The sequence below is a fragment of the Prunus persica genome, chromosome G6 (assembly GCF_000346465.2).
Source record: "Prunus persica cultivar Lovell chromosome G6, Prunus_persica_NCBIv2, whole genome shotgun sequence".
Taxonomy (NCBI): domain Eukaryota; kingdom Viridiplantae; phylum Streptophyta; class Magnoliopsida; order Rosales; family Rosaceae; genus Prunus; species Prunus persica.
Window position 1 is genome coordinate 4,408,312 of NC_034014.1, and position 13,924 is coordinate 4,422,235.

Consider the following 13,924-nt stretch of genomic DNA (forward strand, 5'->3'; position numbering starts at 1 on the left):
AAATCATTATCAGACTCTATGAAGATAACTTTGTTACTTCTCTTTTCCACCAAGGCCTTCAAGCTGATAGCCATAGATTGCAAGATTATGGCTTTGTTATCGTTTCTTTGTACAAATTCACCAAGCAACTAGCACAAACCGTGGTTGGATGAAAACTTCTGATTAATATCAAAGCCTGTGTGTGTTGACCTGCTTAAACATGAAAGGAACTTCAAAATACTAATCAACTGCCTGCAAAGAGAGATATGGCCTTAATCAAATGCTATGGCCAATCATTTTGAAGATATTTCATGGGACTAGTTACATAGTTTTTATCAGACTAGGAAGCTTCAATAATAAAAAAGAACTAAAAAATAATGAATCCCCAGAGATTGACGCATTAATACCAAGCAGATTACTCATTTGAGTCCAAACAACTCAAAATTAATGGGCAAAAAAGAGATCAAACCTTTTTTCTGTAGAACTGCCGAACCGAAGTAATGGATGAAGGTAATGCAAACGCAAAGACTTATAACGAAAGAGTCAGCTGAAAGTTGAAAGCTTCTGCAGTAGAACTTGTAGAAGAAGAAATTTATGACCCACCATTTAGCTTTCCAAAAGGGAATTATTCTTATTTCTTAACTAAGAAGAAATTTATGGCCCCACTGTACCCTGAAGATTCCGACCTCTGGAATTAAATATAGAATTATGACTTTAACCTTCAGCTAATGAGGTGTTAATGGAATCTCCAAAGGAGACATTTATTAAAAGGCAAGAACTTGAAGTTACCCAAAGGATAATGATTAAGATTAAAAAAAAAAAAAAAAAAAAAAGCAAGAACTTGTCTGCATGATCCCTTCTTCATGGCTGAGGCCCTGAGATCTTGTGTTGCATGCTGAATCCTCCATGGCCATGTGGGTCCCATTTCATTGACTTAGCCTCTAATCAATGGAAAGGGAAGTCCTTGGCATCGGCAGAAGGCACTGTGTATGGTATTTCGAAGAGGATTTCATCCATAAAGAACTCAAAACTTATTACAACTTAACTTCTCCTTTCTTTTATTTATTTTTCATTAGTTTTCTTACCTTAGTTAACTTTCATCAATTTTGTGTAAATCAGGTAGGCCTCCGCTTACTTAGTTTTTCTAACGAGATTGATGAACTTAATTGCTAATTGCAACTACAGCAACAACTGATGAGGTTGATTGAATTATACATAGAAATAATACAATTCTTAGAAGAAAAACAAGCCAGCATTAATACAGCAGGTCAATCATATAACAAACGTTCATTAAATAGTCTGCATAAAGAAACCTCTACTAGCAATCTTCATCTATTAGATAACCAAGCTCTCTTTATAAACTCTTCTTGATTCATCTGCCTAATGAAGACATCGGTTAGAGCAGAGTCCCTCAGAAAAGCAGCCACCAAAAGACGCAAAGCCTACGATATCAGTAACAACAGAAGAATCATCAACAGTTGAAAGGGGGAAGGGTGCAGTGAAAGGGGCAACCTGAATTCTATGAACGTAGTTCAATGAAAATTATAAAAAATAACTTACCTCCTTCTTGCCAACCTCAACAGTTTCTTCCTTTATGTCAGTCAAAGGTACCTTAAGTCTATTCAATTCATAAAAGCCAAAGGCAGGAGATATTGGTGTTATGAACAGATCATCAGTTACCATGAACACTGTCGAACCTTTCAAATACCCTTGAGGACTTTTATCATGCTTCAATTTGAGTGGAACTGTCACAGCATTAGAAGGGATGAGGGCTGCATCTGTTGTCAATATATCTTTCAAACGCCCCTTATCATCCTTCCAATATGCATACAAATATGAGGCTACTGGGCCATCCTCCATTCCTAAAAGACGGTTCTCATAGCAAAACCCAGGATAAATCTTAGGACTCAGCAGAATTTCCTTGTGGTAATTTGACTTCAAGTGCTGCTCATCAAGATCTTTGACGCTATTGTACAACTGATCAATGCATCCTTTGAAAGAGGCATCCCTCAAATGCTTTAATATGAAACCAAGTGGAACAGTCAAAAAACTGAGGAGTAAATTAACAAAATCCTCCTCTGCTTCGGCATAACAAACAATATCCTTTGAGACGCTAACTGTCAGCTTAACAACAATCTTTTGTTCTTCCTCCTCATTCATCATGTCTTCAAGCAGTAGAGATTCAATACTTGTCAATATTAGTTGATCAAGGCTCAAATTCGGATTTGGAGTTGGTACAGGATCAAGCTTCAGTAGAGTTTCAGACAGAGGTTTCTTTGATACTAACGAGCGCAGAAGCAAGTTCAAAACCTGGAAAAATAGACCATGAGGTCAAAAACCAAAAACACTACAGTTGTATTGAAAGAAAAATAAAACAATTGGCAAACAGCATTCAATTACCTCATGAGCTCCTATATTCAAAGTCTTTTGTTCAGTGGTGCTATTCTTATTCATGGCTCCAAGCTTTGTAAATACAGGATTGCTTGCCACCGAAAACGGGGACATCACACGTAAATCATCAGTAATTATGAACCTAGCTGATTCTTTTACAAAGATGCCCCCACCTTGCTCAGCAGAGAATGAAACTGAAAGTGAGCACTTCAGATTCATGCATCTTCCACATTGACACAGAACACCTTTGTAATGACTTATTGACTTATTTTCGAAGGTGCATTGCCAACTATCACACAGAAAGTACCCTGTCGGCTCATCATTGTCAATTTTCAGTTTGAGGTTTTCGCAATGAGATTCAGCCCCATTGTGGGGACATAGCAACATCTCTTTACATGCTTCAGTCTGTAAAAGCCTCCTAACACTGGCATACAAATTATTCATGCAAAGTGATACTGAATGTTTAGTGTCACGCCTGACAATTGTTCCCATTGGTATTGTCAAGAAACTCAAGAGAACATCAATAAAATCTTTATCAGACTCTGCGAAGATAATTTTGTTGCTCCCCTTGTCCACCACGGCCTTCAAGCTTATAATATTCTTCACAGTTTTATCAGCCATTGATAATGTAAGAAAGTACAAAGCGGTAAGTTGTTTTCCTGCTTAAACATGAAAGGACTTCAAAATACAATTCAAGTATGGCGAAAGAGAGACAAATTTTGCAGAATCAATAGCTTGAAAAACAGGTCAGAGCTTGAGCAGATAACAAGTATATGATTCAAATCTAAAACCAGCGACCAACATTTTAATCAACATGGCTAGTCTGATCCTAAGTTATGTAGTCCGTGAGGAGATTTTGAATGAATAACCTTTTGGGAAAGCTTCATGAAATTCACCAGTCTTTCTCAGTAAATTTGCAGGTTGGCTTTTCCATTTCTGTTTTATATTAATCTATCTTCTAATTAAAGTGAAATTCATATAACTAATGGGAAAAGAAAATTAGGCATTGATTGACAGGTTCTTCTGTGCAGGAAAGGAAAAGAGCTCTTTCAGTATGCAAGAAATTAATGGACAATTATAATGGAAAATGCCAAACAGCTCAACATCATAAGTACATTTAGAAAAGAAAAAAAGACATGGAGTTCAAAGTTCAAACCTTTTTGGGTAAAACTGCCGAAGAAAAGGATGAAGCTAAAGAAAACACAAAGACTTAAAGAAAGGGCCTGCAGAAAGTAATATATGTAGAAAAAGATCATGAATCTGGAAAGATATTAGAGGGAGGATCACTTGAGATGGGGTGCATGTTATGACCCTCCCTCCATCCATCCTTAACTTTTGAAAAGGGAAGCATTCATTACTTGACTAGGAAGAAACATCCCGCTTCGCCGTAACCTGAAGATTCCAATCTCTTAAACTAAGAATAGCATTCATAAATAAGAATAATACAATTCCAAGAAGAGAAGAAAGCAAATAGCCTACATAAGATGCATCAGGTCAATCATGAAGCAAAATTCCATTAAAATATCAGAATAAAGAAACATCCACCTCCACTAGCACTTGAACCGGTGAGTAATATCCGTAGCACTGACATTGGAAAGTACAAACACATAATAAACCATATACTGAAGTTCCAGTTTGTAGAAACAGGAGAAGCATCATCATCTCTATACAGAGTTTATTGTTCTTGCACTGGCTGCCTAATGAAGACATCGGATAGAGCAGAGCCGCCAAGGAAAGAAGCCACCAAAAGACACTAAGCCTGAAACATAGCCGTGCGGCTATACTTGTTTTGACAGATGACGGGTCTCTCCTAGTATAGCCGCTCGGCTTTACTACGGTATTTTTATTTTTATTTTTAAACAAAAATAGTATCGCGTGTGGCTATACCTATTTTGACACGTGGTCGCCTAGACGCAAGGAGCGTCTTTTTCTCTACAAATAGTATAACCGGGCGGCTATATTCTGGGATATTTTTCAAAATAGTATAGCCGTGCGGCTTTACAATGAAGCATTATCCATTATTAGTAGGCCATTACCCGAGTCTGCATTGTCCCCTTTAATTTAGTTTTTTTTACTTTGCTAGAGTTATTATGCACATAAAGAATTTAGAATTTTCACGTTTATTACTCATATTATACATGTACGTATGTATTTTTTAAAAATACATCCATTTTATGTGCACATCTTATAAACTCAGTAAAATACATAATTTTTAAAAAGCAAATATACAATACTCGTATTGTACACGTACGTACATATTTTTCATTTTTAATAAACATGCTTGTTACAAAATTTTCAAGAATACACACAAAATTCATGTATTATACACATAATTTTCACATATTATGGAATAAAAATAATATATTTTCAAGAAATAGTAGAGCAACGCGGCTATACCTTTTTTGACACGTGGGTTCCTTTTTTTTTTTTACTAAATAGTATAGCCGAGCGGCTATACCAGTTATGTACTACGGTTTTTAAAAAAAAAATAGTATCGCCGCCCTACTATACTTGTTTTGACACGTGGTCGCCTAATCGCTAGGTGGGTCCCTTTGTTTTCTATAAATAGTATAGCCGCGTGGCTATAAGCGGGTTTTTTGCCTTTTTTAAAACTAGTATAGCCGTCCGGCTATACTCGGGTGTTTTTTTTATTACAAATAGTATAGCCGTATGGCTTTACTACGGTATTTTTTTTAAAAAAAAATAGTATAGCCGTGCGGCGATACTGGTTTTGATCGTGGTTACCAAATCGCTAGGCGGCTTTACTGGGGTTTTTTATTTTTAATAAATAATATAGCTGCACGGCTATGCGCTTCAGCATTTTCCCATTAAATACTCATATTATACACATAACATAAGTATGTATTTTTCATTAATACTTTCGCTTTCCGTACACGTCTTAAAGACCTTGTACTCGTACATACATATTTTTCACTTCTTGTTTCTCTTGTCCAGTTAGCTCATTAAGCTTTATAATTTTTGTATAAATTGGATAGGCCTCCACTTAGTTTTCTAAAAGGATTGTAGCATTTAATTGCTAACTGAGACTACTACAACAAGTGTTGAGTTTGATCGAATCATAAATAAGAATAATACAATTCCAAGAAGAAGAAGAAAGCAAAGAGCCTACATAAGATGCATCAGATCAACAGTGAAGCAAAATTTCATTAAAATTTCAGAATAAACTTCCTCCTCCACTAGCAATTGAACCGGTGAGTAATATATCCCTACCACTGACCTAAGAAAGTACAAACACAGAACTAAAGGCTCTGCATACTTCCTTGATTCTAATAAGAGTTGAGAATAACTCCCACATACTGTTGCGAAAGTTCCCTGAATGCATTGGACCAAAACACCAAAACTCTCGAATCTGATTCGATCTGAAGATGGTGGAGGTTTCTCTCAGTAGCCAGACGACAGCCAAGAAGGGCTGCTTCAGCCTCAGCATTGGCGGCAGACGAGGCGATGGTAAGATACTACAAAGAAGGGCGAAAACTAGACTCCGACAACCTTTTTGTAAAAAGGGGCTAGAATCATATATATGAGTTTAGAAGCTGGATTTCAACTGAGGACCTAATCACTGTTTGGACCTCCTGATTGCCAGAATTTTAAGGGTATAATTTTTCCCCCAGTAACCCAGTTAGATACAAAGCAAGATGAAACCAAGACAGGGCACACAGATACAAAGCAATATCTCACAGCAATCCAACAATCATAAGGGTTTCAAGTTGTATAACACAAAACATACAATAGTGCACAGAACAATACATAAAGTAATTAATTCATCTGCAACACAAAATACATCCTCTTCTTAAATTAGAAAACTAAGGCAGCCAAATCCTCGATTTGGCTTCCTAAGGAAGACACTGGTTAGAGCAGAGTCACAAACAAAAGAAGCCACCAAAAGACAGAGTGCCTGCAGTAAGAAACAAGATTGATCAACATATGAAAGAGATTTATAAACTGTCACAAATAGATCAACCACTTTCAACACATGCTAGCTACTTGGGCTTTAACCATGTTGAATGACAACCGTGGTCAAGCAGCAACACTTTATTGAATATTCATCATAAACCAACTGCCTAAAATTTCAAACAAAATAGAAACTCACAGCTAGCTAAGGATTCAACCAGAGTAGTTTAAGGTAAATTACAAATGATAAACATAAATGATATATAACTCACCTCCTTCTTGCCCACTTGTGCAACTTGTACCTCAATGTCAGTGACAGGTACGTTCAATTCGCATAAAATTGACAGGCCAAGAATTGCAGAGATCGGACTTACGTTGAGACTGTCGGTTATCATGAACATCGCAGGTCCTTTCAAAAATCCAAGAGCGTTATCATCTTTGTTACGGTGGGATTTGGGGTCTATGAATTCAACTGATTTCACTTGTTTATTAGAGTGGATAAGGGTGGTATCAACAGCCAGCCGATACGAGGCTTCCTCTATTCCCAAAGGATGGTTCTTATAGCCAAATCCAGGGAGAAGCTTGGGACTCACTAGCATTTTCTTATGGTTATTTGACTTCAAGCATTGCTCATCAAGATCCTGGACACTTTTGTACAATTGATCAATGCATCCCTTCATAGAGTTATCCTGCATCTGTTTCACAATAAACCCGAGTGGAAGAGTCAAGAAACTGAAGAGTAAATTAACAAACTCCTCCCCTGCTTCTGCATAACAAACCATCTTCCTAGATTTGCTAACTATGAGCTTAATAGAAATCTTTTCTTCTTCCTCATTCGTGGCGTCTCCTAACATTCGGGATTCAACATATATTTCTTGATCAACATTTTCATTGCTCAATTCTGGGAGGGGTTCATGCTTCAGCAGAGTTTCAGTCAAAGGCATCTTTGATACTAATGAGCACATAAGCAACTTCAAAACCTGAAGAAAGTGAAAAGATCATCAGAAACTAGCATTTCATTTCTCACTAGAAATTTAACTTTGGTGGTATAACAGATCATTTACCTCATCAACTCCTACATTGACTGTCAACTCCTCAATACTATTCCATCCCGTGCATCCGAGGTTCTTAACTAAATAAGAGCTTGTAGAAGTAAATGGGTGCATCACTTGTAAATCATCACTAATTATAAATCTGGCTGGACCTTTTACAAAGACCTCACCATCTTCAGCACCAGACACTGGAAGGGTGGTCTCCGTGTCCATTAGACGTTCACAACGAGGACAACGAACCTTTTGGTAATAACTAAAAACAAGACTGTTCCGAAAAATTCTGCAATGTGGATTAGAACACATAAAGTACCGCATGGGTTCGGAATCATCAAATTTCAGTTTGAGGTTGTCCAAGAGATATTCTGTCCTATTGCGGGGACGTAACAGCATGGCTCTACATTCTTCAGTTCGGAAAAGCTGTGAGTCAAAACTCTCCACACTTCCATATATGTTGTCCATGCAACCAATTCCCAAGGGTTGTGAACGATGGGAAAGCCTAATAACTGTTCCCATAGGGATTGTCAAGAAACTGAAGAGAACATCAATAAAATCACCATCAGACTCTACGAATATCACTTTGTTGCTCACGTTGTTCACCAAGACCTTCAACTCAATATTGTCCATAGATTTATCGGCCATGGACTGTAAGAAAAGAAAATAAACTTGGATCAAAATCTTCTCTATATTCAAATCCAATGGCAAATAGCAGAAATTAAAAAATTATTCCAGATTCAAACTATAATCAACTCTACCAGATGTTTATACATAAATCAGTCTCAATATTGCAAATAAATTGTAAGAAAATCGAGGTAATCTAAATAATCAGGAACACTCACCGATCAAGGAAGTTCACTAACCTCTGAAATATTAAAATTGTTTTTGCTGATATGAGAGAGACTACAACTTACTTTCCCAAGAGCCAAGGATTTAGTTGTGTGCTGTCAAAAATAAGGGTATTGCTTATTGGTAAAGCTTGTAGACGATGAAAAAGAACACACACTTGTAACCGAAGAGAAGAAAAAGAAAAAGATAAGAACACAAATTCCATTTAGTTTGGTCGCTCAAACTTTATCTCAAAATTGTCCCTAACATGTTTAAAAGTTTTAATCTCACAGTTTATTTATGCAAAAGAATCATTACGTAGACATTGACGAGAAAGACTTCCATGACTACTCGCCATACTCATCAATGATTATCATACCTTTATTATTTCTTTGACAGTATTTGATTGAATTATTATTTTAATTTCTATCGTAATTGTATCCTTTCATTTTGCTAGTTTACTATTTCTAGTTTTATACTTACTTAAAAAAATTTTAAAAATCAGTTTATAAATAAGTTCAGGGATCCGTAGACCCAAATCCAAAGTCTACGAATCTGAGATGGATCGGGGTCTTCCATCCGGTCATGAGTCTAAACAACATATAGTACTAAAGCAAAGTTCACCTGGGTGGAGTAGTAAAGAGGTGCATGTTATTGGCCACCATTTTGGCTTTAGCTTTTATATTATAGAAAGCTAAGCATTAAACGTACGATATGCTTTACTAGGAAGAAATTTAGGGTCCCAGTCCCATTGTGACGAGAAAGACTTCTATGACATGCATGGCATAGCATTATTAGACTAGAATAATAAAACAGTGTTATTCGCGTTGCAACTAAGTTGATTAAGCCCGATTAAACCCAAATCAAATAAAAACTCCAATTTGAACCAAAAGTATACAAACCATATTATATTTTAGCACCTATTCCGTTTGGAACTGGATGGCTAGGACCAAGTCCGATAAGTGTTCCCATGGTGATTGTCTAGAAACTAAAGAGGGCATTGATAAAATCAACCTCAGACTCTACGAAGATGACTTCGTATCTGTCCTTGTTCACCAGGGCCTTCAGGGTGATGCTGTCCAATTAGCAGCCATCACTGGTGTCTGGTGTGTGAGCAATAAATGAAGATATAAAAACTCCACTTTCCTCTCTTGAACTCTTGTGATCACAAGCTTCCCTACGAAGGCTTTATTTATAGCAGTATCTTTAGAAGATTAAAAGAATTCAGTAATAAATTTCAGTAAATTTAATTTATAGGTAATGGTGAACCATTTTGGAAGAAGAAATATAGAACGAATCCCATGAAATAAATTAGTCGTTTAGAAAAACCAAGACATAATTTGTTGATAAAGAAACCAAAATAATTTGTTAGGGATGACAACCCCCTACATAAGAAACTAATTCAATTGCAAAAATATTAATAAATCATGGAGATTCGTTTTGAAATAAAATAAAATAAAATTATAACTCGATAAAGAATTGGAAAGACAAACAATTCCACATATTGATACCATTTGAAAGAAATTCCCATGCAAACGGCAAACTAAACTGCTGCAGAAATGTACCAAGGTATTGGAAATACAATACCTGGGGAACAGAGAGAGGCTCAGCTAATTAATGTATAATAAAAAGAAGATCATGACTCTTGCATGCATATACATATATGCTAGCATGATCCCTCCCACAAATTTAGCTTTTCCAAACTTAATATTTTATATGTACTAATATAAAGCAAACTGTCACGTCAAACATTACATGTATCAATTTGTTTCATGCTGGCTATCTACATCTTTTTCTTCAGCATACCCAGAATTCATATCCGTACGCTAATAGCAACACTCTATGCAGATCACATAGCAAGTACATGTCAACAAAACAAGTATTCTAACACCAAAATGCATATTGGACTTCCATTTTGCAACAACATCTATACATAAGCAAGGTCTCAACATTGTTCTTGCTTTGGCTTTTTGTTCTGCTTCGGCTCCCTAATGAAGGCATTGGTTAGTGCCGAGTCACAAACAAAAGAAGCCACCAAAAGACGCAAAGCCTGTAAGAAGGAACATATTCAAGAGTCATCAACAATTTAAACAACAGATAACCCCTGTCTAGAGATAGCCACTCAGTTTAGAGGACCTTTGTTGGAGAGCCAATAGACTCTCTGGCGAAATATTTGTTCCCTGTTCCAATACGACAACTTCCACAATGCCATTGAAGCCAGCTATCTAATCGACTTGCAGTACTATAAAAGGATTCAATGCTTGCATGTTTTGTTTCCATAAAAGAAAAGGTGAGGTGTGGGCATGAAATAGGTGAGATGTGAGAATGTTGTGTGTGCAGTCAATAACTCGTATAAGGATAGTGTACAAGTCCATGAATCTTTGTGCCATGGGTTTTACTCAACAACTTGAAGCATCAGCATGAGAGATATAATCGCTGTATGTGCAGTCAAGTTGAAGTGGCAGAAGGACAGCAATGGAGGGTTGCAGTGAAAATTAAGCTTAAAGTAACGTTCATCGAAAATTATAATTGATAGCTCACCTCTTCTCTGCGCACATGCACAATTTTCACTTCAATGTCAGTCAAAGGCACCTTCAGTTCATTCAGAAGAGACAGACCAAACATTAGAGATATAGGTCTTATGATCAAATTGTCAGTTACTGTGAACATTACTGTGAACATCGCTTGTCCTCCTAAAAATCCTTGACCTTCAGCACTTTTATCTTGATTATTGTGGGATTTGGGATCCATGACTGTCACTGACTTAATACTAGTCTGAGCACTTTCTTCGCCATAATATGACCTCCTAGTTTTCTTAGCAGCTGAAATACGAGAAGCGATAAGAGTTTTATCAGTAGACAGCATACCAAGTGCATAATAATATGTGGCCTCCTCAGTTCCTAAGAGATGGTTCTCATAGCAAAAGCCAGGTACAAGCTTGGGACTGAGTAGCATTTCTTTGTGGTAGTCTGACTTCAAGTAGCAATCATCAAGATCTTGGACACTCTTGAACAACTGATTAATGCATCCTTTTAATGCGCAATCCCTCATTTGTTTTACAACAAAACCCAGTGGAATAGTTAGGAAACTGAAGAGTAAATTCACAAAATCCTCTCCTACTTCTGCATAACAAACCATCTTCTTAGATTTGCTCACTATAAGCTTGATAGAGAGGTTTCCTTCAGGATCTGTTGCATCTACAACTATTTGAGGTTCAATATTTATTCCTTGGTTGTCATTGCTCAACTTTCGTATTGGTTTATTCTTCAGCAGAGTTTCTGTCAAAGGTGTCCTTGATACTAACGAGCATATAAGCAAATTCAAAACCTAAAAGCAGAAGTGAAGTAAGAATCACTGATACAGTTGTAAGGAAAAAAAATCCACAAGTCAATACTTCAATTACCTCATCAGATCCTACATTGAAAGTCAACTCCTCAGTAGTATTCCCATTCCTGACTCCAAGCTCTGTAAATACAGAAAGGCCTTCCAAAGTTAATGGTGGCATCACTTGTAAATTATCACCAATTATAAGTCTGGCCAGTCCTTTCACAAAGATGCCTCCATCTAGACTCACTAAAAGATTTTTCTCCTCAGTTATGCTTCCTCCACAATCACAAGAACCAATTTTGTTATAACTTAACTTACATTCTCCTCTGTAGTTACGTGAGCACAAAAAGTACTGTGTGGGCTCACCATTGTCAATCTTCGGTTTGAGGTTCCTGCACTGAGATTCTGCCACATTGCGAGGACATAGCAACATGTCTCTACATGCTTCAGTACGGAAATGCTTTACATCCATATTCGTAACACTTGAATACAAATTTTTTATACAACCTATTTCTAATGGTACTGACTGATTAGGGGCCAGCCTCATAATTGTTCCCATCGGGATTGTCAAGAAACTGAAGAGAACATCAATAAAATCATTATCAGACTCTATAAAGATAATTTGGTTGCTCGCCTTATCCACCAAGGCTTTCACGCTAATGGTGTTCGCAGATGTCTCAGCCATGGATTGTAACAGAGTATAACTTCGGCTTTGACTTCCTCTTTTTGTCCAAATCAGGGCACAGATAATTGTTGAAAGATAACTGTCTCTGATTAAGGCCCGAGTAGTACACGCTGATGTTAAGTTGTTTCTCTGGTAACATGAAAAAAAAAGCGTCAAAAAACAAATCAATTACAGGAAAAGAGATGAAATTTTGCGACATTAATAGTTAAAAGAATACAAATGTGATTTTTTTAAAAGGAAAATATGTTACTGTAAAAGATAAAAGCACACTCGGATACTGAGCTATATATTTAGTTATGAATTTCATGAGATTAAAAATCGAACAAACAACCTTCTTTAGCAGTCAAGAGCACATATTATCAACTTAACTGCTTTTGGGATTCAACCCATCTTCTAAAGTCAAATAATTTGTGATAATAACAGAAATCAAATCATCAATTATTACAAATAATAAAAAAAGGAAAACAGTTCAGAAAAACCAATGTGAAAATAACATCATCCCATAGCACAAACCCATCAAGAAACATAAATAATAATAAAATCCAGAATATAATCCACAACTTAAAAAACAAATGGAACTGAGTGTAATGAGAAGAAGAGTTTCATACCTCCGATGGTCCTCCTTCCAAAACTCCAAAACCAAATCCTTCAACCTCCTCAAATAAATCTGACATGCAAACACAGGATATGAACCCAGAAAAATTACTCCTAAAAGCCATTGTTCTAAACACATTATAAGACAACGAGAACCACAAACCCAAATAAGGCAAACACCCATTGGGTTGTGAACTTGTGAGAGCTTACCAAAAGAAAGCTTTACTCTTTCCCAACAAGCATTTCAGCTTCTGAAAGTTATAATAAGAGAAAGGTTTCATTTTTAGGTGAATATCAAGTGAAGGGGGTGTGGGATTTCGGGTATTGTTGGAAAGATTGTAACTTTGGACTTTTTTACAAGGTGCAAACCGTTCCTCTACCAAATGCAAGGTAGTGGTAGATGACCAGAGAACAGTGTAGAAAGCAACGAGCTACAGATATGAAGGGTTTAAGCAAGAAGAGGAACAGAGCTTTATACCCAAACCCAAAAGCACCCTTATTAACCCTAAAACACAAGATTGCGCGGGATAATTGTTGTAAAGGAAGAAAGTTGGGAAATAGCCCTAAATGCCACCATTTTTATAATTGTAACTGAAAATACCACTCTTTTTTAAAAAATTTGGAACTATGACCTATGAATATATTTTTATTGTGCCCTTATTGCACACATATCACTTTTGCTCAAATTTTATTCTCTCTCTTCTCTCGGCTCTCTCTCTTCTCTCGGCTCTGTTTCTCTTCAGTCTCCCGTGGCCGTTCAGCTCGCAATCTCTCGTCCCTCAGCTCCGACTCTCTCTTCTCTCTTCCTCTCCCAGCGACATGTACTGTTCATCGGCATTTTCTTACACTTTAAAGGTTTCTCCGAAGTTGGTTTAGGGTTTATGCATTTCTCTGAAATTGGTTGAGGGGTTTGTTCGAAATTGGTTGAAGGTTTAGGGATTTCGCTGAAATTAGTTTAGGGGTTTGTTCGAAATTGGTTGAAGGTTTAGGGGTTTCTCTGAAATTGGTTTAGGGGTTTCAACGAAATTAGTTTTGGGGTTTATCTGAAATGATCTTAGTTTGATGATTCCTTGTTTCAAACAGTGAATGGGTTTGTTCTTTGTGGACTGATGCTTGCACTGCTGTTATGTTGCTGTTGCTATTGCTGTCGTATTGTGTTTTT

General features: G+C 36.7%; 3 protein-coding genes across 4 annotated transcripts; all 3 read right to left on the reverse strand.

Annotated features, from left to right (window-relative positions):
- LOC18774567 lies at positions 1,171–3,021 on the reverse strand. The gene is made up of 3 exons (XM_020566862.1): positions 2,380–3,021; positions 1,540–2,289; positions 1,171–1,421 (listed from the first exon to the last, which is right to left on the reverse strand). The coding sequence occupies exons 1-3, from the start codon at positions 2,989–2,991 to the stop codon at positions 1,308–1,310; spliced, it is 1,476 nt and encodes a 491-aa protein (XP_020422451.1). The 5' UTR covers positions 2,992–3,021; the 3' UTR covers positions 1,171–1,307.
- LOC18774026 lies at positions 6,028–8,423 on the reverse strand. Of its 2 annotated transcripts, none has more exons than XM_020567466.1 (4): positions 8,192–8,423; positions 7,347–7,976; positions 6,555–7,262; positions 6,028–6,286 (listed from the first exon to the last, which is right to left on the reverse strand). In XM_020567466.1, the coding sequence occupies exons 2-4, from the start codon at positions 7,971–7,973 to the stop codon at positions 6,182–6,184; spliced, it is 1,440 nt and encodes a 479-aa protein (XP_020423055.1). In that variant the 5' UTR covers positions 7,974–7,976; positions 8,192–8,423; the 3' UTR covers positions 6,028–6,181. The 2 variants fall into 2 exon arrangements, with proteins under 2 accessions (XP_020423055.1, XP_007205138.2); XM_007205076.2 differs by having other exon boundaries at positions 8,171–8,423.
- Positions 9,851–13,240, reverse strand: LOC18772136. The gene is made up of 5 exons (XM_020565334.1): positions 12,973–13,240; positions 12,777–12,835; positions 11,560–12,297; positions 10,698–11,483; positions 9,851–10,206 (listed from the first exon to the last, which is right to left on the reverse strand). The coding sequence occupies exons 3-5, from the start codon at positions 12,166–12,168 to the stop codon at positions 10,102–10,104; spliced, it is 1,500 nt and encodes a 499-aa protein (XP_020420923.1). The 5' UTR covers positions 12,169–12,297; positions 12,777–12,835; positions 12,973–13,240; the 3' UTR covers positions 9,851–10,101.